The 25,861-nt window shown below is 40.4% G+C and overlaps 1 protein-coding gene across 1 annotated transcript in view; it reads left to right on the forward strand.

The window, feature by feature from the left end:
• LOC126336864 (potassium voltage-gated channel protein Shaw-like) overlaps positions 1–25,861 on the forward strand; it is a 347,897-nt gene that overhangs the window by 100,976 nt on the left and 221,060 nt on the right. Inside the window, exon 2 of the mRNA XM_050000962.1 lies at positions 3,075–3,424. Coding sequence (XP_049856919.1) covers positions 3,098–3,424 — 327 coding nt within the window. The 5' untranslated portion in view covers positions 3,075–3,097. The remainder of the gene's footprint in view (positions 1–3,074; positions 3,425–25,861) is intronic.

A 25,861-nucleotide genomic window follows, 5' to 3' on the forward strand; every position in this document is an offset into this window, starting at 1 on the left:
TCGGGAAAGATCAGTTTGGATTCCGTAGAAATATTGGAACACGTGAGGCAATACTGACCTTACGACTTATCTTAGAAAATACACCCCTGCAAATTGAAATAAGAACACCGTGAATTCATTGTCCCAGGAAGGGGAAACTTTATTGACACATTCCTGGGGTCAGATACATCACATGATCACACTGACAGAACCACAGGCACATAGACACAGGCAACAATGCATGCACAATGTCGGCACTAGTACAGTGTATATCCACTTTTCGCAGCAATGCAGGCTGCTATTCTCCCATGGAGACGATCGTAGAGATGCTGGATGTAGTCCTGTGGAACGGCTTGCCATGCCATTTCCACCTGGCACCTCAGTTGGACCAACGTTTGTACTGGACGTGCAGACCGCGTGAGACGACGCTTCATCCAGTCCCAAACATGCTCAATGGGGGACAGATCCGGGGATCTTGCTGGCCAGGGTAGTTGACTTACACCTTCTAGAGCACGTTGGGTGGCACGGGATACATGCGGACGTGCATTGTCCTGTTGGAACAGCAAGTTCCCTTGCCGGTCTAGGAATGGTAGAACGATAGGTTCGATGGCGGTTTGGATGTACCATGCACTATTCAGTGTCCACTCGACGATCACCAGAGGTGTACGGCCAGTGTAGGAGATCGGTCCCCACACCATGATGCCGGGTGTAGGCCCTGTGTGCCTCGGTCGTATGCAGTCCTGATTGTGGCGCTCACCTGCATGGCGCCAAACACGCATACGACCATCATTGGCACCAAGGCAGAAGCGACTCTCATCGCTGAAGACGACACGTCTCCATTCGTCCCTCCATTCACGCCTGTCGCGACACCACTGGAGGCGGGCTGCACGATGTTGGGGCGTGAGCGGAAGACGGCCTAACGGTGTGCGGGACCGTAGTCCAGCTTCATGGAGACGGTTGCGAATGGTCCTCGCCGATACCCCAGGAGCAACAGTGTCCCTAATTTGCTGGGAAGTGGCGGTGCGGTCCCCTACGGCACTGCGTAGGATCCTACGGTCTTGGCGTACATCCGTGCGTCGCTGCGGTCCGGTCCCAGGTCGATGGGCACGTGCACCTTCCGCCGACCACTGGCGACAACATCGATGTACTGTGGAGACCTCACGCCCCACGTGTTGAGCAATTCGGCGGTACGTCCACCCGGCCTCCCGTATGTCCACTATACGCCCTCGCTCAAAGTCCGTCAACTGCACATACGGTTCACGTCCACACTGTCGCGGCATGCTACCAGTGTTAAAGACTGCGATGGAGCTCCGTATTCCACGGCAAACTAGCTGACACTGACGGCGGCGGTGCACAAATGCTGCGCAGCTAGCGCCATTCGCCGGCCAACACCGTGGTTCCTGGTGTATCCGCTGTGCCGTGCGTGTGATCATTGCTTGTACAGCCCTCTAGCAGTGTCCGGAGCAAGTATGGTGGGTCTGACACACCGGTGTCAATGTGTTCTTTTTTCCATTTCCAGGAGTGTAGATTAGATAGATTAAATAGATTAAATAGATTAAAGAAAGCCTGGCTGTCCCAAAGCTGTCAGTAGTTCGAATGGAATGTTGTCTACTCCCGGGGCCCTTTCTCGACTCAGGTCTTTCAGTGCTCTGTCAAACTCTTCATGCAGTATCATGTCTCCCATTTCATTTTACTTACAGAAAACATTTTTGAAAATGTTGACTGGAATACTCTCTTTCAAATCCTGAAGGTGGCAGGGGTAAAATACAGGGAGCGTAAAGCCATTTACAGTTTTTACAGAAACCAGATGGCAATAATAAGTGTGAGGGACACGAAAGGGAAGCAGTGGTTGGAAAGGGAGTGAGACAGGGTTGTAGCCTCTCCCCGGTGTTATTCAATCCGTATATTGAGCAAGTAATGAAGGAAACAAATGAAAAATTTGGAGTAGGTATTAAAATCCATGGAGAAGAACTAAAAGCTTTGAGGTTCGCCGATGACATTGTAATTCTGTCAGAGACAGTAGAGGACTTGGAAAAGCAGTTAAACGGAATGGATAGTGTCTTGAAAGGAGGAAATAAGATGAACATCGCCAAAAGCAAAACGAGGATAATGGAATGTAGTCGAATTACGTCGGGTGATGCTGGGGGAATTAGGAAATGAGACAGTTAAAGTAGTAAGGAGTTGTGCTATTTGGGGATCAAAATAACTGATGATGGTCGAAGGACAGATGATATAAAATGTAGATTGGCAATGGCAAGGAAAACGTTTCTGAAGAAGAGAAATTTGTTAATATCGAGTATAGATTTGAGTGTCCGGAAGTCGTTTCTGAAAATATTTGTATGGAGTGTAATTTGTCAACATCGAGTATAGATTTGAGTGTCCGGAAGTCGTTTCTGAAAATATTTGTATGAAGTGTAGTCATGTATGGAAGTGAAACATGGACGATAACTAGTTTGGACAAGAAGAGAATAGAAGCTTTAGAAATGTGGTGCTACAGAAGAATGCTGAAGATTAGATGGGTAGATCGCATAACACATAAGGAGGTATTGAATAGGATTGGGGAAAAATAGAAGTTTGTGGCACAACTTGACTAGAAGAAGGGATCGGTTGGTAGGACATCAAGGGGTCACCAATTTAGTAATGGAGGGCAGCGTGGAGGGTAAAAATCGCTGAGGGAGACCAAGAGATGAATACACTAAGCAGATTCAGAAGGATGAAGGGTGCAGTACGTACTGGGAGATGAAGAAATTTGCACAGGATAGAGTAACATGGAGAGCTGCATCAAACCAATCTCAGGACCGAAGACCACAACAACAACAAGGGATGTAATGAATCACTGACTTCCGGTGGTTATGGCATACGTTTATAAAATTGTGTACCCTGTCCCTCGCCAAAATTGGGCCATGATGAAGGCCAGACGCGATGTTACGCGGTATCACTGTAGTCTCTCTTGGGGGTTATTAATTTTTTCTCCAGTATTATTATATGGAGCTCAGCGTGATGACGTCTGACGTCGACTTGTGTCAACAAATTTAATTTGATGTGGTGCTGTCTAAGATCATCCCGCAGATTGTGTGTATTGTTGCGCTGTGCAGGGATCGGGTCCGCGGGCGCCGCGATGAACCTGATCAACATGGACGCGGAGAACCGCGTGGTGCTGAACGTGGGCGGCATCCGGCACGAGACCTACAAGGCGACGCTGAAGAAGATCCCGGCGACGCGCCTGTCGCGGCTGACGGAGGCGCTCGCCAACTACGACCCCGTCCTCAACGAGTACTTCTTCGACCGGCACCCGGGCGTGTTCGCGCAGGTGCTCAACTACTACCGCACCGGCAAGCTGCACTACCCCACCGACGTGTGCGGCCCGCTCTTCGAGGAGGAGCTCGAGTTCTGGGGGCTCGACTCCAACCAGGTCGAGCCCTGCTGCTGGATGACCTACACCCAGGTCGGTGCCTTACAGTCTCTAAATTGCTGCTTGTGTTTCTGATTTCGCTGGATGCACTCCAGCAACATGAGTCTTAACTGTGATCGTACCAACAGTTGTCTCTTGTCAGAGGGGCGAGGAGCACGCCGAAAAGGACTATCGAACATCAGCCGTTTCATTGACAGTATGGCAGATGCGTCGAACTAGGTAGAATCGTCAACAGTTGTCCCATTTCCATTTTGCTGCGTATTCGTCTGGAATTCGTATAGGAAGTCGTTTCGGAAAGTATTTGTATGGAGTGTAGCCATGTATGGAAGTGAAACATGGATGATAACTAGTTTGGACAAGAAGAGAAGCTTTCGAAATGTGGTGCTACAGAAGAATGCTGAAGATTAGATGGGTAGATCGCATATCAAATGAGGATACGGGGGACGGTAATGATGTCAATATAATTTTTGATATTTGTTTTATGGGCACTGTGCTGTGGTCCATGGCATAATTGTCTGCTTAACATTTTGTTTTATTATCCTGGAGACATCATCAGAGGCTTTAGCGAGTCATAAAACAGTTGTACACTCAAACAAGTGAGCAAGACGAACTGTCTACATGTATCCATGCAACGGTCAGTTATTATCGTCATCAGACTCTTGCCTAAGATCACTGACTCACGCGTGTGTATGTCAAGGTACGCTGCTTACTGAGCGGATAAAGTCTGGCTTGCGGAGCTTGTTCGAGCACTGGATGATGAAACTTTAGGTAGAGAATTATGCCTTGGACCACGGCACATTGAAATCTTTACTTCTAATAGTGTCCGTGTCTTAATCATTACCAACGCTGCGTGTTACGATGTGGATTGATATGTCCACATGTACATCTATCGATTATGGCCAATAGTGAACATAAGAATTCCATAATAGGTGATCGTTCCGTAGTTCAACTGCTACTTTCTTAACGAGGCTGTTTGATATTGGGACTCGTTACCCTTCCTTGCAACTTCTGTCCACCGTATACTGAACGTTCTGTCAAAAGTTTATGAAATTTTTTGCTCATATAGGTACAAAGGCTACTAGCCAACGCGAAACAAAATGACCGAGGAAGGTGGGTGGGTAGTGCACACTCTAAGAATTGGAATCCACGTAAGTACACGATTCTTTCCACAATACTCTCGGTAATATTCTCATTATATTTGTTTATCGGTGATAATTTTTCCTGTCGAACTATTTGAAAGGGAACAAAAATTGCTACGAAACGTTTGGGGATTATCAGTAAAGGTAAGAAAATTCTTTCAGTTGCTTCTTAAGTTTCAAATTCCAAACACCGTGAATCATATTTGGCTGAGCTTGCTCATTAATGAATCGTTTCCTCTGACTAAGGGAATACCGCTGAAACTCTATCAACACCGTATGCTAGGTTCTCACGAATTAGACTGGTAGACTAGATAAGAGTGACAATCATGAATTTTTCATTTTTGATTGTACGTTTTACTCAACTGAAGAATCTTTTCTTCTACACAATTTTTGTGTATACAGAAGCCGTCATCGTGTTGTAGAAGCGTAATGGCTGTATAATCGTCTCTACATCTCTTTAGATACAGAACTTTCCAGTTCTCTTGGCCAAACTTCAAGCTAATAATTGAAGCACTGTGGAAAATCATGCTATTTACCTCACCTACTAATTGTAAATACTTGATAGCTTTAACATCTAGACGAAAACAGATGTTGGCAGGAAAATTTTAGGTATAATGCACCGACACATAAAGTTTTTGAATACATATTCGTCCCCATACTACAACTTATTACAGTTTTAGAAGGCACTGATTACGAGAAAATTTATGATGAACTTACGTAGTTATAACTGAGAAGACAGAAATTGTTTTATGTACTACATGTGATTAAAATGAGAAGACAGCAATCCTGTTGTTTACGGAGCTACCAACGTTAACGTGATTACTTGATTCGCTCTTTATTTCCATCTAAAACTGGATTCCTTTCTTTTATTTAGGTCTGCCATGTGTCACGTTTTATACCGATTAACTAAAGCGAAAGAGTACTATGTGCTAAATGTTGACAGAAAAGCAAGCACTAAGAAAGAAAAGGAAAGTAACGCAAAGTAAATACTAATCTTATGTAATAAGCTCATAAACTGTCAGTCAAGTGCTAGTTTACGAGTAAGCAACTTCAGTCTTCCCCATAGAACTGCGCTATCTTATTTTTAATCACATGTGGGTCACAAGAGTACCAATTATCTTCTACTTCCAGCTGCTTAATTCCTTGTAGGAATTTAGTATCTGATTTTACACTAAAATATTTTCAGAAACAACAACCTAAAGCACCTCGCTGCGTTACATCAAGAGTTTGAGGCTCAAACGACAAGCAAATTATATTAACAAAAGTACTGCTATTTGGAAATATCTAAAACCTATCATATCTCGTGGGTACTAATTTTTTTTAATGTTACTGGGAATAGTAAGTGGAAAATAAAAATTAATTACAAGATTCTTAAACTCAAGAAACCTATAAAAAGCATAACATAACATGTATTTGCACTTTAAGTTTAATATGGTGTAGGTAGTAATATTTTGATCCAACCGTCGTCGAATCGGGGGATCGAAAAGTGAAATAAAAACAGAATACGTCTAAAAATGATAAAGGTTACGTAGCTAAATATCAAAACAACAGTATCAGGTCGTTGAGTCTAAGTGTTAATTAACTTACTAAGAATAATTCGCAATGTAGACACAACCATCAACGGATGCCTGTCCTGAATCGACTGCCAGTTCCGATAGCCCGCACTTTGTCACGACTCACTCACAGCATAACGCGCACCACGTAACCCGAGCTGGCCCTTTAATAAAGCGTGAGTTAGTACGCTATCGTCAAAGCACAGCACGACATAGGCCTCGTAAAATAGATTAATGCATGAAACTGAGTCCATATATAATTATGTAAAAACATGACGTAAAATAAATAGGTAACTCTATTCTTTAACAATGTTGAGCTAATTAAAGACAGATTGGTTTTCATATTTTATATAAGTAATTATAACTTCACGAGCTTTTTTTCAGGTGGATGGGACGCGCAGGACTGGAAGAGATGACGCCTCACAGAAGAGGCTTATAACCATAAATAATGAAAGTATACTGTTATCAACTGCTTATTTTTTATTTTGTTAGCGGTTCTCCGACACGACGACGTTTGCATCAAAATACTACTAATTATATTAATTTTAAAGAGGTGACACATTTGTTTTTTTTACTTTTTAGAATTTCAGATGTGATACAGATTTTTTTTAATTTTTAGAGAATTTTTTCTCGGTGTTTCTTTTAATTTTTAATTTAACTTTTATTTTATGCTTTTTAAACTTAATATTTTACTAGTAGACACGGTACGATCGACATTCTATACCCATCTTCGCACAAACACAAACACTTTCTCATTTATTCGAGTTACTTGTTTGCTTTTTCTGATTCACTCGTATATTCATTGACTATTGTTAGTACATATTTAGCTAATTTTGCTAACAAGAAAGTGGGCTGCCCTTGCGATCTTGTGCAATACTATTATAGCAAAATCAAATGCAAAACAATTAACTGGTAGCAAAGATCGCAGGAATTCTTTTTATTCCATGATTACGGCTTTCGGCGAAAATAAAGCCGCCATCATCGGATCTAAGATCATGGAATAAGAAGAATTCCTGCGATCTTGTTTACCGGTTTATTGTTTTACAACCATCTTGATCGCTCCCACGTGAGCACAATGTGCTCCCTACAAAACAAAATCAATTGATTCATTACTGAAATGAAGATCTCAACCCGAAGTACAAAATTCTGCGAGAGCTTATGTTTATCTTTTACAGTTGAGTCACTATTTTCCTTTTTCTACTTCATAGGTACTAAAACGGGTGACCTTAAAAGACAAAAATCTTCATCGTTTGTCAACCGAGAAATGTAAACATTTGTTCTCGCAGGCTTTTATTTACATCTTATAGTGTTTTGCTGTCTGGTATTAAGTAACTTGACGTATCTCTCATGTATTATGTAGCTAACTTATATCAAGAGAGGACGCTTACGGAAAAGACTTTTACTCAATTTAGCCGATGAAATTTAAACGGCTGAACAGACTTTGGTGGAATGTAGCTAAGAATCATTCCGATTAAACCAGCTTTGAAATGAAAAATAAAATAAACTGCATTAAAATCGGAACTTTCGTTTGGTAGCTACGATGCCACAGACGGATACACAAGCCAGCAAATTTCCGCAGTAGATATCACCAGCACTAGATCACCTACACAGTTTGAAGCACGTGGGTACATAAATTTTTACCACCGTCCTCCAAACCCGTAAGCATCTGAATTGTATGAGCAGTGTAAGAATGACAGGATGTAGCACTAGCTGATAATATTGATAGTAGTCTGAGAAGGTCGTTGTGAACTACAAGACAGACGTGAGTCCAGATTTAAAACATCATGTCCTGTCGAACACGACACTTCGCAGAATCAAGGGAATGTAGCAGCCTTTTGATATACGAACGTAGTGATTAAGTAATTAACTATTGTGATTTACTATGAGTACTTCAAATCGATATAAAGCCTAGTCCACATCGAAAGCGTCGCGCTACGTAAAGACAAGAAAAAGAGGCTATGTGGGCGCGTCTGGTGTGGCAAATCACGTCGCTCTACGGATTTTTGAACAAGTCTGCGTAATGTCGATTGTCAAAAAAAGTTATGGTATCCCAGAGAATTAATGGTTACACAATGCGCAAGAGCATTCTGCAATCAGTCAAATTTAAGATGTGGTAGAAGCCTTGCAACAATATGCCATGCGAATGTCCAAAGTTTGCATCACTTATTTTGGGATTATCCGACTTCAAACTGGTTTGAACGGCCCACCACAAATTCCTCTCACAACAGCACTTCTACCCATGTCTTCAGCTATTTGTAGGATATATTCCAATCTGTGTCATCCGCTAATGTTTTTAATTTTCTACAGCTCTCTTTACTGCCACTCCTTCATCTCCCGACATCTCCTGTCATCTCCCTGTCACCCTCACCTTCTTCTCGTCAATGTTTTCCACATGTTTCTCTGCCCGCCGGTTCTGCAGACGGCGTTTTCATTTGTCTTTTGTCTTATCACTCCACCTAATTTTCAATGTCCTTCAGTAGCACCACATCTTAAATGATTCTAGTCTCTTCTTTTCCGGTTTTCCCACAGTCAATGGTCCACATCTATACAACTGTGTGCCCTAAAAGTGCATTCTCAGATATTCCCTTCTCAAATTACATCCTGTATTTCATAGTACTAGCCTTGTTTTGTCGAGGAGTGCATTTTTCGCCTGTCTGCCCCTTCTGCCCTCCTTGCTTCATTCGTGGTTTGTTTTTTGTTTCCAAGATAGCAGAATTCCTTCACTCATCTACTTCCTGGTCACCAAATTTGATTTTTGGTTTCTTACTAATTCCATTTCTGCTATCCCTCATTATTTTGGGCTTCCTTCGGTTTATTCTTAGTCCTCATTCTGTCGTAAGTAGGCTATTCATTGGATTCAGTATGTCCTGTACGACGTGCGCTCTTTTACTGAAAATATCCATGTCATGGGTGAATATTATAATTGATATCCTAGCGATATGCGTACACACTGGAACCATGATACGCACCTAAGAAGACTCTCCTCTAGTCTTTGCCTTTCTGCACCGCTGTTCGCCGCGCATTTGTGCGAGCCTTGAATTGAAGCTGGATTCACACACACCAATAACGCGACAGTGCTGTGACAGGCCCGTGATTCCATGCCGCCGAGCGGTCTGGGGGACTGCATTCATGGACTGTGCGGCCGGTCCCGGCGGAGGTTGGAGTCCTCCCTCGGGCATGGGCGTGTGTGTTTGTCCTTAGGATAATGTAGGTTAAGTAGTGTGTAAGCTTAGGGACTGATGATCTTAGCAGTTAAGTCCCATAAGATTTCACACACATTTGAACATTTGATTCCATGCCGTGCAGCTAGCGTGCTATTTCCTGCTGCCGATTTTATTTCACTCCACGGACGCCGAACGACTAGATTGATGTGTTGTTCCCAATTTTTTCACCATAAATGTGAATGACGAGAACGTACTTTCCGTATTTTGTGATACCTTCGATCCTATAGGCGAATCGGCATTAGAAGCTCCGTGGCACTTGCAGTGTGCTGAGCGCGGCAGTTTCGCGCACTTACCACAACCATAACCTAACGTTGGTTCCTAAACTTCTCTATGCCATCGTTTCAGCGTTTCGCAGCTGCCAGTGATCTTATGCCGACTGTTAATATATGAAATTGTGGCTTAGTAATACGCTATGGAATGACTGGAAGCAGAATTAAAACCAGCTGGTAAGTAAATACCTGTACATTTCTGATTTTACACCCATTAATGATTTTTCATTCTTAAATACAAGCAAGCTTCTTATTTTTTGGCAATAGGTACTACATTTACTCACACCTAGGTGTTCGGTAACCATGGCAGAGATCCAGTCTCAAAACATAAGTGTTCAGTATATATTCCTCTTACACGAAATGCATCTGCCAATGCGTTCTCTCCAAGCAAATGCAAAGCTTGTAATGTGTGGGCTCCACTGCTCAAATCCACATGCTGATATATATATATATATATATATATATATATATATATATATATATATATATATATAATTATGCGCTACTAAAATTGCTATAATTATGTAATCTAACAATCTTTTGCGGCATGAATCACCTATCGCAAAGTCTACATTTTGGAGACAATATGAAGTGTATATTTTGGAGACAATGTACCAGAACTTTCTTCTGATCTCCTGACACGACGTAAGCGAGAGTTGAAGCTACGCTGACGATCGATTAGTTATCCGGTGGATATGGCCGCATTAATTATGCTTCTGGAGAAAATGCTTCGTCAACTACAATAACGTATGTAACCTGAGTATCAGTGTTTGGTACAGTAGAGTTTGCGGGTACATTCAAAGAGCTTTAAGAAGCACTTTTGTTTCAATTTGAATTCAAAAATATTCCCGTATCACTTTCCTTTTCATACGCACCACTAACAATCAAGTTACCTGGAGCGTCAAAAGCAGCCGACAAAATTATGGAGACTGTCTTTTTATAATAAAGAAACCAGTGATCCGGTGTTGGAAGCAACCTGAATAGTAACGTGTTTCCCAAACAATGTTCCTATACAGTTAGAAAAATTCCACATTTAATAACAATCGACAGATACGTCCTTCCACATTTCCTCTGTCGTGTTGGACATCAATTCGTCCATCACATTGTCTGTAATTGTCTTGCCGGTTTCTCACAGGATTTTGCGAGTTCTACTGTGTCCCATGCTCTAACTAGATAAAACCATCGTTTGCTTTTTCAGATGGACTTCCAATTTCCTCAGTATTAAAGTGATTCAATATCCTTTCTTAAATATTCACACAGCTTTGCTGAATCGTTCGTCACTTCACGGCGCAGAGCAGCAAATGGTTCTTCTGTTCTATTTTTCCACCAACTGTTGAACCGACTCCCGTCTCTTGTTTTTCCTCCAAAATCACAGCAGTCAGCAAGAGATCGACGTCCACAAACTTCGCCAATCTGGGCACTCAAGTGCCCTCCGACTCGCTCGTAGAAACACTGACCACTATAAATAGGCGTCACAGTAACGTCACTGCCGATGCTTTCACTAATGTGTGTGAATCAACCTTAATCCGCGGTCGCTCGCGTATGTAGTTGTCACGCGATAACTCCCATGTTAGATTTTTTCTAACAATGAGATTTTGCACCTTTTTTATCTCTTTATGCCAGACAAAGACACGCTTGTACAGTAACTCATTTATTTATTAATACCAAAGAACTATAAATTAGTATAAACATGATATGGAACATGCAATTTGCTAAACTTAAAAATATTTCTACATGCAAAAATTTCACCAACTTTTTTGATTATATTTACAACATCTGTGTGAACAGCAGTTCGTAATAACTATAGCAAGTGATGAATTAAGGTAAATCACACTCCTTTTTACTCGTCAGATTAAGATATGACATCTTGCGACATACACTCCTGGAAAATAAGAACACCCGATGCTGTATGTTCTTTAGAGACAGGGCAGGAATAATGATGGCAGTGATGTTGTGTGAATCTGTTTTTCCTTTTAGGGCAGTAGTGACATCTGGTTTTTTCTCTTGATTCATTTTCTTCTTTAGCTCTCGGTATTTTTCAAATGTGTACAACACCATTTATTTTCTCTTTCAAGCGAAGTGATGTCCTCGGAATCGACATGCATTTGATCATGTGGGCTTTTGTAAGCATCATACTCAATTCTGTGTCGAATCTTCTCCATGGAATTGAATCGTGTTTGCCTTATAATTCAAGCATTTATTGCTCCGATGTCCAACAAGCTGAAAAACAGTGTAAGAGGCCAGTGGCTGCTTTTTCTTGAAACAGAAGATTCTGTTGTCAAAAGGGCGACAACATCTACTTCCCTTTTTGTGAGATTGTAAAATATAATGACTTCAAGTTTGTTCGCTTCTCCACTGTCAGCGTCTGTAGCATCGTCGCTGTGCATGGTGTACAACATTAGAACATCCTCTTTCTGTTTCTTTTTGGGACGTACGAGCAAATCAAGTAGTTTTTGCTTGGTTTTTCTCCAATTGCGTATATGCTGCTGTTTAGTTACCTGCACGTTACGTCCAGAAGTTCCGGTGGAATTTCTCTTTTATTCTTCCGTAGAGTACGTACTACTGTGAGTCGATAACTGGCGTACATTTTGTTAGCCACTGTTATAGATGTAAAATAATTGTCCATCGTCATGTTTCTGCCTGTTTTGTCAATTGGTCGAGTCAATCGTAACAGCACATTCTCTGCACCATTAGGTACTTGATATGGTCCAGTAGGCTGTTTGCCTGCATATACTTACATATTTAGCGTATAAAGCGTTCTGGCATCATAGAGCATATATACCTTGGTGCCCTATTTTGCAGGCTTGTTTGCTATATGCTGCCTGAATTTGCAACGTCCACGGATTAGTTCCAACATATCGTCTACCGTTGTCAATGCACGGTACTATATCTCTTCTTGCACACATCCACAAACTCGTCAAATATTCTCTAATAGGTACCAGATTACCTGTTCCCTTTCTCTGACCTCTCGTAGATTTGTCGTCAAATCTTATAGCTTGAAGAAGTGTGTGGAACCTTCGTTTGCTCATCAATGCAATAAAGAAATCCGATGCAGTCCCATCAGTGTCCCATAGCTGTGCCTTTTTCGCTCCTGCAGGATATAATACACCAAAAAAATCAAAATTTATCCGTGGGCAGTCTACAGCATTCCGAGAATAAGATGCTGCCATTCTGTCAAGTTCTTGGTTTGTGTATTCCACAATTACACATCTTGAAAAAATAATTTCCAACATTACAAAATCGTTTTCGAATTTTTTGCAACACCCTTGACACCTGGCTGCTGTGTTTCAGTATTCTGACAGGCAATTTTTGCTGAAGGAGCGTGTTGCTTCAACCATTCTGTCAGTCCATTCTTACCAAGAAAGGTGTCACTATTTGTATATTGAGAAACAACTGCCGCAAAAGTATCAGATACGCTGTCTGACCTTTCGCGGTATTGATCTCTTCATGCTCGGAGGGTGCGTCAGTACCTGATGACAGTCCCTATATGTAAATCTCCTTATCTAGTGGTTCATCTAGCCACATCAATATCTGTTCTTCTGACATGACTTATTCCCTGAAAAATTTTATATATTTTCATATCCGACAGAAAATATCATGTACTCTGCATAAACAGTTGCTTCATTCAATTCGTAAAACCTATTAAGAATACTTACTTTTTTTTATAAAAGACGTAACATACTCTGAACACTTTCAGGAGAAAACAAACCATCACAGCCTCATGTTACAAGTACAAGAAACAGACTAACAGTGAAGCAAGGGGGTAGTCCACGAAAGGAGAAATAAATGTTATGTAAAGACTCCCGTGTTAGAAAAAATCTAACACGGCGCATCACTTCAAATAATGGCACAACTAGAAAGTTATTGTTGAAATTTGACTGTCGAGTCGCAGATTAATTGAAGCACGGGATATGAAAGAAATCATTTCTAGAACGTCAGTTCATTAGCTTTGAAATGTGCTGGAATATTTAACAAAAGTTATAAATTTTTCCTAACAACACGAGTGATCGCCGGTTAAGAGTGCAAAAAATCAGTTGAGGATGGCAACAACAGTCATGAGTAAAGTGTATACAAAAATGTTAGTTCGTGTATTCCTTGCTTCAAATGACTACTTCATCTTCGACACCTTAATCCGAACGGCCATAATTGTTTGCTTACACTTCCTATGAAACATAGCTCAGTGAAGCAAATGGAAATAATTTATGAAGACTAACAGTATAATTGCATTACGCATAGGTACCAGAACGGTGCTATATGCAAAAAAGTTCTAAACAAATTCATATTAATGTTCATGAACCCTGGTCAGTTTTAGAAGGGTCAAAGCGTTGCCTTGAGTGTGGTCTTAGTCATGTGCGTAACCAATTACTGTCACTCAACAATCGAAGTTATTCAAAGTCTCTGTTGAAACCGACATAGATGCATGAGGCGATGTCATGAGTTTTATTGTTATCATATGTACCAATTAAACAACGAAGTTGTTACTCATATTTAACCAAAAATACGAATGTCGTGTTAACTCCCACACCAGTAACTGCAAGTTAATAACTATCAAGTTCTGACAAGGGGCAATATATACAAGAACACAGAATAGAGAAGCTGGATGCCCGAGGTCACACTATAACAGCGTATCTGTGCCCTTCCTTATAATTTGTTCAGTAACGAACAAATATGGAGAGAGAGAGCATTCCACACCGAAGATAGAGCGAACCTCGTAGATATAACGTGTGGTAAAAACACTATTCAGGTTCTCTGAGTCATCAGCTCCAAGCTTCGAACAGAAATCCCTGGAATTCTCTTTGAATATTCATAGGCAGTAGCCATTCTGATAATTGGCAATGAATGCGAAATAAGGTAACATAGTTGGCTCATAATTTTGCTCCAACTGGCGGTATGTTACCGACAGTAGGTAACGTATAGAGGGTAAGCAGAGAGCAAAAACGAATATCTGGTAAAAATACGAATGATTTGAATCAGCTTCTTCGCCGTGCTCCATAATTTTATATTAAGTACGCTCTACGTCTTTGGTAAAGACTCCCTATCATAGTCGCTGAATCGTCCATGTGTTTATTACGATGATGCTGTCTAAGAAAATGCACATGAACATTCAGTCTGGCCCAACCCAGAAAAGGTTGCTCTTATGAGTAAAAAAGAGAGAGCCGCCAGTTAGTTGTAAGAATTACTTGGGATGCTAGAGCGCTCTTGGTGAAGTGGGTATCTGATTTGAAATTTAAGAATATCTGAAATCTAAGTTAAATTCGACAGAGTAGTGTTCCAACTACGTCATAACATTATTAAAATAACACATACTTTTCGTAGCATTATTACTTATCTGACTTGGCATATTAGACTACTAGTTTTTAACGACTAAAGCCGCCGTTATAGTCATCAAATGGGCAGTGAACGAGCAATTTAATACCTACGTCATCATGAATAATAACGCACGTTATACATGACTGAGCGACATGGCACAGTGTGTAACCCATTTCATTCGGCTTAATTAATTTGAGCATGATTACGTGTACCTCATAACTCTGGAAGCCGTCAGTGCCGAAATACAATAGTCAAAATAATTGTGAAAGTGTAAATTAATCACGAGAAAGGTTATTTATTATACTGTCATAGTAGAGACGAGTTAATTAAGAGAAACGTAGTAATGTTCAGTATCCATTTGTCAGCTGAATGGATTATTCAGTATCATTTGTATTTCAGTGAAATATAAATAGATTTATGAAAGAATACGGTCGCCAGTCCTACAACGGACACTGTATTTTGGAAAAACAGTTTCGCAGAGAGACAAATTAACTACGTAAAATTTTTGGATTATTGAACATAATTATAAATAAAATCATAAAAGAGTGAAGCTGCCGCACGCAACGGTAACCGTTTCCTCTGTTTGACTTTTACTATCACGAATCCTAGCACACAAATGTTTTCCGAAATAATAACGATCTTTTATTGAAATACGAATGTATCGAAGTACGGGATAAGGCATTAATGCAACATTGCAATGTGATAGCAAAACAGCAATAACTACAGTCACAGTAAGCAGAAAAAAATTAGTTCTTATAGTAAAAAAAGTATTGAAATTTGTTAAATTGTGCTCTGTTTAACTTCGACACTACGTCCGAAACTACCTTTACTATTGTCATTCTAATTTGGATTAATGAGTTTCGTTTCTTAAATAGAATTTGAAGTTTCGAACTTGGAAAGGTTTTAGATTTAGTGATTTGGCAATATTACTGACTTGCAGGGACAATAAAATTCATCATTACATTTTTAATATAGTACGAGAGGACGTGTATCCTATTCCAGGTGACAACAATTTGAGAAAGTGATTACCACTGTCTGCAGTTGCTTCTCATATAAACATTATAGTGTTCATATTATGCAGAACACTGCCAGGCTTTCTACTTACTGCCTTATCCAAAATTCTCGAAAAAGTAATGTATTGTAGAGTAGCTTCACACATTGGTAAAAATAAAGTTTTAACAAAATGTCAGTTTGGTTTCCAGAAGGGTTTTTCAACGAAAAATGCGATATATACTTTCACTAACGAAATATTAAATGCTCTGAGTAACCGGAAGTCACCCGTTGGGATTTCTTGTGATCTAACAAAGGCTTTTGATTGTGTAAATCATGGAATACTTCTAGATAAGCTCAAGTACTGTGGTATGAATGAGACAGTCCTCAAATGGTTTAAATCATACGTAACTGGAAGAGTGCAGATAGTTGAAATAAACAGCTCACATAATATGCAAATAAACTGGTGATTTCTCAAACTGGTGAACAATCAAGAACGGGGTGCCCCAAGGTTCGGTCTTGGGTCCCCTGCTGTTCTTAATATAGATTAATGACTTGCAACTGTATATTCACGAAGAGGCAAAGTTGGTACTTTTTGCCGACGATACAAGTATAGCTATCACACCCAAAAGACAAGAATTAACTGGTGAAGTTGTAAACGATGTTTTCCAGAAAATCATTAAGTGATTATCTGTAAATGGGCTGTCATTGAACTTTGACCAAACACAGTATATACAGTTCCACACAGTAAATGGAATGACACCATTAATAAACATAGACTTCGATTAGAAGTCGGTACCTAAGGTAGAATGTTCAAAAGTTCTAGGTGTATTTATTCATGAGGGGTTGAACTGGAAAAAACACACTGAGGATCTGCTGAAACGTTTGAGTTCAGCTACTTATGCTATTAGGGTGTTTGCAAATTTTGGCGATATACATCTAAGTAAATTACCTTACTACGCCAATTTTCATTCTCTGCTTTCGTATGGCATGGTATCATGGGGTACCTCATCATTGAGTAAAAGAGTGTTCATTGCATAAAAACGTGTAATCAGAATAATTGCTGGAGCTCATCCAAGATAATCCTGCAGACACTTATTTTAAAAAGCTAGAGATCTTCGCTGTAGCCCCAAAATATATAATATATTCACTTATGCAATTTGTTATTAACAATCCGAACGAATTCAAAAATGATAGCAGTGTACATGGCTACAACATTAGGAGAAAGGCTGATTTTCACTACTCAAGGTTAAATCTAACTTTGGCTCATAAGGGGGTAAATTATGCTGCCAAAAAAGCCGTTGGTCACTAACCTAATGGCATCAAAAGTCTGACACATAGCCATATAGCTTTTAAAAGGAAATCAAAAGAATTTCTTAATGGCAACTCCTTCTACTCATTAGATGAATGTCTGGATATAGTAAGTGGGTAATTTCCCCAACCTCCACAAAAAAATAATATTAAAAATATTAAGTGTCGTGTAATGTAATATCTTGTATAGACACTTTTTATTAACCTGACACGTTCCACATCATTACGAAGTATCGTAGTCATGATCTATGGAACAAGTACTAATCTAATGTAATCTCATCATAGCCGGTCGCTGTGGCCGAGCGGTTCTAGGCGCTTCAGTCCGGAACAGTGCGACTTCTACGGTCGCAGGTTCGAATCCTGCCTCGGACATGGATGTGTGTGATGTCCGTAGGCTAGTTAGGTTTACGTAGTTCTAAGTTCTAGGGGACTGATGACCTCAGAAATTAACTCCCATAGTGCTCAGAGCCATTTGAACCATTAATCTAAAGAAGTCTGTAAAGGTTTGAACCTAAGTTTTTACTGCGCTTTGTAATACCTCGGCGACGACTAGTTTCGACCCTTCCCCAATTCGATAGCTCGCATCCCGATGCTATTAGTTATGGTATTTTACAGCGCCTAAGCGGTTACAATTACTCATCAATAGTCTTCCCTTAATACCTCACAGTGTCTCTTAATTAGTAGCCGATGTACACTGGTCCTTGTGTTCTACAGTGGCTGCATCATGCAACAGTCCAGAACCTGTAGGTGAATTACGCTGTGAGTACTGAGGCTTCATCCCATCGGCGCACCAAGTTAAAGATACCCGTTGTGTAAGACACCATATCCTGCTGCGTGAAGAAGTTCGTTTCTGCGAGCTGCACATCCTCGTCCAACAAGAATCTTCGACCCACCAACGCTTTCTTCAAGGGATCGAAGGGTGATAACGACACAAGGAGAGATCAGGGTTACAGAAAAGGTGCCCGAATATCTCCCATTTAAGTTGGTGTAACTTCTGCGTTACGACATCTGCTACATGGGTACGTGAATTATCATGTAGTAGCAGTACCAACTGCCACGCAGATTCCAAGAAGGTGGTTTTCTACAGTTATGCTGCCCATACACTTACCAGTGTTTATCCTTCGGTAGCCAAGAAAATAATAACAATACGTTGGTCCAGTTGGCACATATTTGGTAATAACGTCGCCATAGTTCACGTTTCCGCATTTACCGCACGCACGTCGGAAAGACACGAATGCAACACTAATCCCTGCCTACATGTTGACGCTTACACACCCGTATTGGAGTCGGTTATACAAGGACTTAATGCTGTCGTCATGGAGGCGCCCGAAGAAGTTTTTCCAAGAGCAGCAAGACTAAAATTCGTCATTACTCATATAAATGCGTCGGTGAGTTTGAAAACATGTCGTGCACTTAATGTGACAAGTACACGTTACTTTTTGTACCCCAAAAGATTGATTGTTAACTATCTGTAGCTTATTATTTGTAATGTAGATAACTTTGGTGCTAAACTGTAAGCGTGTATGTATATGCAACATACATGGTTTTGTGTTCCTAATATTAATACGGATGCTACATGTTCGTCTCATTAATCTGAATTTACATCCTCACATGGTTAAATACAAGGTATTACCCGAGTCTGAAACAATGCTAGAAAATACTGACGAAAAATAGTTTATACATACTCTCGTAATTTCAGATTGAAGCAGAAAATCAGTAACCTGAAACAGGAAGAAAATTATTCAGAAAAATCTTGCTAGGTATCAAGAATTCCTGATAGTTTTAGTACCCACGTCATGAGATATAATGCATCAGATGCCATACAGATGGCAGTTATAAGAGTCGAGGGGCATGAAAGGGAAGCAGTGCTTGGGAAGAGAATGGGGCAAGGTCGTAGCCTATCCCCGATGTTATTCAATCTGTATATTGAGCAAACAGTAAAGCAAACAAAAGAAATATTCTGAGTAGGAATTAAAGTCCATGGAGAAGAAGTAAAAACTTTGAGGTTCGCCGATGATATTGTAATTCTGTCAGAGACAGCAAAAGACCTGGAAGAGCAGCTGAACGGAATGGACAGTGTCTTGAAAGGAGGATATAAGATGAACATCAACAAAATCAAAACGAGGATAATGGAGTGTAGTCGAACTGAATCGGGATGCTGCGGGAATTAGTATTAAATGAGTTTTGCTATTTGGGGAGCAAAATAACTAATGATGGTCGAAGTAGAGAGGATATAAAATATAGACTGGCAATGTCAAGGAAAGCGTTTCTGAAGAAGAGAAATTTGTTCACATCGAGTATAGATTTAAGTGTCAGGAAGTCGTTTCTGAAAGTATTTCTTTGGAGTGTAGCCATGTATGGAAGTGAAACGTGGACGATAAAAAGTTTAGAAAAGAAGAGACTAGAAGCTTTCGAAATGTAGTGCTACAGAAGTATACTGAAGATTAGATGGGTAGATCAAATAACTAATGAGGAGGTACTGAATAGAATTCGGGAGAAGAGAAATTTGTGGCACAACTTGACTAGAAGAAGGGATCGGTTGGTAGGGCATATTCTGAGGCATCAAGGGATCACCAATTTAATGTTGGAGGGCAGCGTGGAGGGTAAAAATCGTAGAGTAATACCAAGAAATTAATACACTAAACAGATTCAGTAGGTACTTGAAGATAAAGAAACTTCACAGGAAGGAGTAGCGTGGACAGCTGCATCAAACCAGTCTCCGGACTGAAGACCACAACAACAACATAATTTGTAACTTGTTGTTTCTGCTCCTGGCTTCAGTCAATTGAAAGACCAAGACCTACATCCGTGTTCTCGTGTTATTTTACAGTACTTCATTAAAACATTGCCAAAAGAAATTTTATTAGAGATGTGAATAAAGCCAACTATATTGCTTAATAAATTTATTTTCTTGAAATTTTTCTAGAATTGCTGGTGTGACGTGTACGGACTATGGTGTGCTCTCTGGTTATACCTCACGTCACGTCTGCTGGGTCAGTTGTGCTCCCACTGCCTGCCTTGGGGACCAAGCTTCTGGTTCCTTGGGAAGATGGGGCTGCTGTCCAAGATATATTAATTTTATAATAAAATAGTCAGATTCCTTTTATCTGTTTTACAAGTCTACTCATTTTTGTGTAATCGTAGTCAAATTTCGGCATGACAAAAAAAAGTGAAACATCCCAAAGTTAATGTAACACTGAACACATACACACCATGGGCGGGTACATAAATGATTAAGTTTGTAATTCTGTGTGACAGAAAGAGTGCATTGGTGTTATTCGTCTTTAGCATTTTACCATACCTGGTAGTGTATATACACACATCAAAAAAAGTTTTGCATCATCACGGTTTTCAGAACTCCTGAAGTTATTGTATCATAGGCACAGTCCCTTTGACTGTTCAGAGATGTTACTATGCCCGTCTAAAGATGTAAAAAACCATGCATGAGAAGAGCCCATCAGACAGAGGGGGGCTAAAAGCCGATCGGTTCCAGTCATTCCACCAGGAAGGAGGTACACGACTCATGTTGTCTGTAGTTCAGTCATGCCTAGACGGTCAATACCGCTGTTCGATCGCGTCCACATTGTTACTTTGTGCCAAGAAGGACTCTCAACGAGGGGAGTGTCTAGGCGTCACAGTTCCTGTCTCTCTGTCTTCCCGCCAAGTCCGAACAAAATCGCTTTGGCTCCAAGAGACAGGAACTGTTATTACATGCCTCGCTGAGGCCGACCAAGAGCTACTACCGCAGTGGATAACTGCAACTCCCCCATGTTGAATAATACTTTTCTGGCAGCCACAGGACGTCGTGTTACGACTCAAACTGTACTCAATAGGCTGCATGGTGCGCTCTACTCACGACGTCCATGGCGAGGTCCATTTTTGCAACTGCGACATAATGCAGCGCGGTACATATGGGCCCAGTAACATGTGGAATGGACTGCTCAGGACTGGCATCACGTTCTCTTCACCGATGAGTGTCTCATGTTGCTTCAACCAGGCAATCGAAGGAAACGTGTTTGGGGGCAACCCGGTCAGGCCTTCAGGCCTTACACACACTGCCCAGCGAGTGCAGCACGGTGGATGGTCCCTGCTGTTTTGGGGTGGCTTTATGTGGGACCGACGTACGCCGCTGGTGGTCATGAATGGCGCCGTAACGGCTGCACGATAAGTGACCTCCGACCGATAGTATAACCATATCGGCAGCATATTTGTTAGGCATTCGTGTTCATGGACAACAATTAGAGCCCCCATCGTGTACATCTAGTGAACGACGTCCTTCAGGAAAACGACATCGTTCTACTAGTGTGGCCAGCATGTTCTCCAAATATGAACCCCATCGAACATGGCTGGGATGGATTGAAAAGGGCGATTTGACTGGGAGATTCGGCTGCCTCTTTGACCTCGTCTGTCTTCAGACCTACATAGAGAAGAAATATTGAATATCTGTATCTGGTGATAGAGATATGTAACTTTCAAGGTCCTGCGGACTATGCGCTGCTTCCACCAGCTGCCTTCATTCCTTTCTGTTTTGTGCTCGGTTCCCTCAGGTGTCTACAGTATCCAGGATCGTCCACTGAACGCTGACTTCGTCGTCCTAAGGGGCCTCCAGTGTTTGGTTTCTCCTCAAATGCTTCGCCTATCTTTCTTCTAACGTGTGGTTCAAAATGGGTCAAATGGCTCTGAGCACTATGGGACTCAACATCTATGGCCATCAGTCACCTAGAACGTAGAACTACTTAAAGCTAACTAACCTAAGGATGTCAAACAACACCCAGTCATAACGAGGATGATGTGTGGGCTACATGACCTGCCGACTGGATTCTTTTGCTCTGAAGCTTCTGTAGTTGGGTGTTCCATTAAGAGGTAAATTTCCTCATTCCTCCTCCTTCTTAACTGTTCTATATCTAAGATAGGTCCGTATATCTCCCTCATTTCTTTGCTTTCATATACCAATAGTTTTTCCTTTTAGCATTTTGTCGTGCTCCAGCGTACATGACTGCTGGGCATTGTAGAGTCTGTTCCTGTGAGTTTGGTACTCATATGCGTGGTAATGGGAGGTAACTCATTTGGTTTATCATTGACATCGCCGCTTGATTATATGTACCGAAATCTCTTTCAGCGGCACTGTTAATCTGTGAAGGTGAAAAGGTATTTCGTCTTAACTTTGCTCTCCTGCATATTTCTGCGTTAAAAGTAGTCGTTTCGTTCGAACTAATGCTGCAAATGGGCATTTCAGAACGAATTCGTTGTACAGCAGCTTTGATATCTGCCTTTACTTTTGTAACAATTATACATCGGTTTTCCTACTTCGTCTGCATAAGTACGATGCTCAGTACGAAGTTTTCTTATACTGTGGTGTGACTGATCAACTCCCCATCTCCACACGTTCATTCAACTTCTTTACTACAGAGGAAACATGTTTTGTTTTAGTTTCATAAACCTAGTCTCTTCTGACAGTTTTTCGCTTCGTCGAGGAGTTCGTTGCAAACTGATTGCCATTTTGAGACATCTGTCTGTACTGTGCAGTATACAAACTGTTTTGCTTTTCGGTCACCTCATCTAACCTACACGTATTTTCCTTTTTGTTCATAATGTAGTCGTGAAAATTTCTTATTAAACTCATTCGACATTTTTGTAAATTACTAATCAAGTTTCTGAGCGAAATCATTTGACATGTATATTTAGTTTGCATCATCTCGTTGATGTCGCTATGCACCGATAAAGTAGTGTTCCTTGACCCTTGTGATGCCCTTTAGCCCGTAATCTTGTTTTTGCTCTCAATATCGGAGTGTCAAAAATTTTGGATTATTTTATATCTCCCTCCAAACTAGTTTGAGACAGTATATTTCGTGGTGCTAACAGTGACGATAATTCAGCTATCATTTTGCGTACAAGTATCTCCTGCGTCAAATTTGTGTCGTGACTACAATTTACGGTCATTTTTATTCTGTTCAGCGCCAGTTTGTTTTGCACATAATTAGAACTGCACATCGTTCATTGTTATTCCATTGTGTATTTTATACCCATACACAATATAAATTGCATTTTATAATTAGTAAAAGTAAGCTGATAGCGTGACTCTGCAGGTTTATGTAACCAAAAGAAATTGCTTTTGATGCGAGTTCAGTTTTTCATGCACAAACTTGAAAATATCTATGTAACTGTTATTCTTATTTTTCAGTCGATAGAACGTTCTTCATCACGACGAAAAGTGAGATTTTTCTTTTATTAGTGAAAAATGTGTTAGTTGATTATGAGTAACGGGAAAACTGTCGTAGGATTTCCTTGTTGTCCGTCTGTCTGTCCCACTGTTCAAAATCCTTTTTCTCAGTAACGGTTAGGCGTATCAAGTTGAAAATTGTCACATATTTAGGTCTATGGTCCCTTGGCTATGTAAAAACCTGAAGATGCTGAGTCACTATATTCAAAAGATGTGGCCATTTATGTCATTCATTTTAACACTCGAGAACTCACTCATAAAAACCGACATGATAGTTCCCGTTGACCTAGAATTATGACATTTCACAAGAAGGAAGGTTTCACACTACAGCCAAAGAAAGAAATCCGCATAGAGAGGGATGTGTAATAATATCAAACGAAAAAAAATTATTTCTTATCAGATTGCTTGTCTGTCGGTCCGTCTGTATAAGACCACTCTATCTCAGGCACGAGTAGACGTATCAAGTCAAAATTTATATCACATATTAAGGTCTATAAACTCTGTCTAGTATGATAAACGTTAATTTCTAAGTCAATCACTCAGAAGATGCGGCCGTTTTTGTCAAATATTTTGATAAAGGCAAAATCACCCAACGAGAAAAATGGGGAATTTCCGGGCTTTAGTGCAGAAACATGCAGTTTCATAAGAATCAAAGTTTTACAATATAAGAGAAGAGAAAAATGTTTAATGTTAGTTTATAATTATATCACAGGAAAAAATATTTATTTTGTCATTTGTCAACCGACTGCAGACTTGGAAATGATATCTTTGCCGTATGAGTAACAAGCACAAATCGTCAGAATCCTCGACTCTAGGAATGGATGAACTGTGTATATATGTAATTAAGTTTCTGCGGAACTCTCTGTGCGCGATTTCCACTTGTACCTGGCCAATCTTTTTTTAAGTACACCATCCCTCTGTTTCACGAGAGAAATCAACAATTTTCGAATGAAACCTGAATTAACCAGTGACATTTACAATTTCTCAATAAATATTGTTTACCTTTAAGTAAATTATTTTTAAGTAACAGGCAGGAGTTTAACTATGCAGGACAAAAATGTTACGCTTTTTCATACGTTACAATTTGGTGATGTTGAAAAAGTTAACTAATATGGATACTCATTTCATGATATGAACTAACATAAATGTGACTAAAAATTATGGAAAGCCACTTACAAACATTACTTTAGTTACCTATAAACGTAACGTAATTAACATTATTTCCCGACTTTTAATACGAATTTATAAAATAATTTTCAGCACAAACTACAATGAATTAAGAAAATTTATGATTACTTCAAAAATAATGGTCAGAAATTACTGTTGCTTGTGACTACGACTTCAGTCCCTATGATCAAAGTAAATACTGTACTTTGCGGTTCAACATAACGTTACGCTGTATCACTGTCAGTGTCATCGACCTGCACTCTTAGCATACTCAGTGAAGCTTCCTAAAGTTTGTTAAGACAGGTTCGTTGTTCTCCGATTAATGTAATGGATGGAAACTAAATTCTCGATTGTTGCCGGAGAATGCCTGTAATTTTACTATGGATCCTCGTGTGCACCGACTGGTTGTGCTCGCTTGCATCTGTTGATAATGGCGCACTGAAAAGTTTATACACGAGGTACTCGTAGTTCAGTGGCTGACTGCTACACAAACTTTTCCACCAGGTACTGGGTGAAATATGTTCAGCAGCAGCCCACTCGCCATGTGAGGAGAAAAAACCAATGCACAAGCTCTACGTGTAAACTCAGCTACGTTGGTTAGCGAACGCACTCTTTCATATACCATCCACTGGAACAAAGAACTAGTGAAATGCAAAGTTTGGCTTTCACACTCAGCATCCAGACTAGTGTCTTTCTACAGTGGATCCCACAGATGTGCCGTAGCGTAGATAGGCTTCCACGTGGTTTTTGTAATAACAGATGTAGCACATAGCTGGTCTTCTGCAGATAGCAATGAGCTGTTGTTTCTTAGATGCTCTATCTCTGCTACAATTTTAGTAGAGTGATCATGCACGTCTGACAACAGGGAATTGTCTGCATCATGCTAGGTGATGGCAGTAGATACTGATAGTAGTCGCTTGTCTCCCAAGTGTCCTTTAACATAGCACTTACTACTGTGTGATCAAAGCGAACTGAATGGGAAATAGTGACTTCTGGAATGGCCTCTTTGTTATTTATCAGGTTTTCAACGAACTGATGAGGAAAGTTGCAAAGTACAGCCGTACACCTGTACTATTCTCTGTTCTTCGACTCCAACTTTGGTTAATTCCTTACTGAGCTGGTATAACTCCTGGGGTATAGATGCAGCCATGATGTGTTCGATGAGAAGATTGATGTTATGAGCAGCACATCCCACACTTAAGTGTATGTATTTTTCATCCATTATGCTCCAAGCAGCCTACACATTTCTTGCATTGTCAGCGATCACCGCTATGAAGTTTTTGTCCC

The sequence above is a fragment of the Schistocerca gregaria genome, chromosome 2 (genome assembly GCF_023897955.1).
Source record: "Schistocerca gregaria isolate iqSchGreg1 chromosome 2, iqSchGreg1.2, whole genome shotgun sequence".
NCBI classification, from domain to species: Eukaryota; Metazoa; Arthropoda; class Insecta; order Orthoptera; family Acrididae; genus Schistocerca; species Schistocerca gregaria.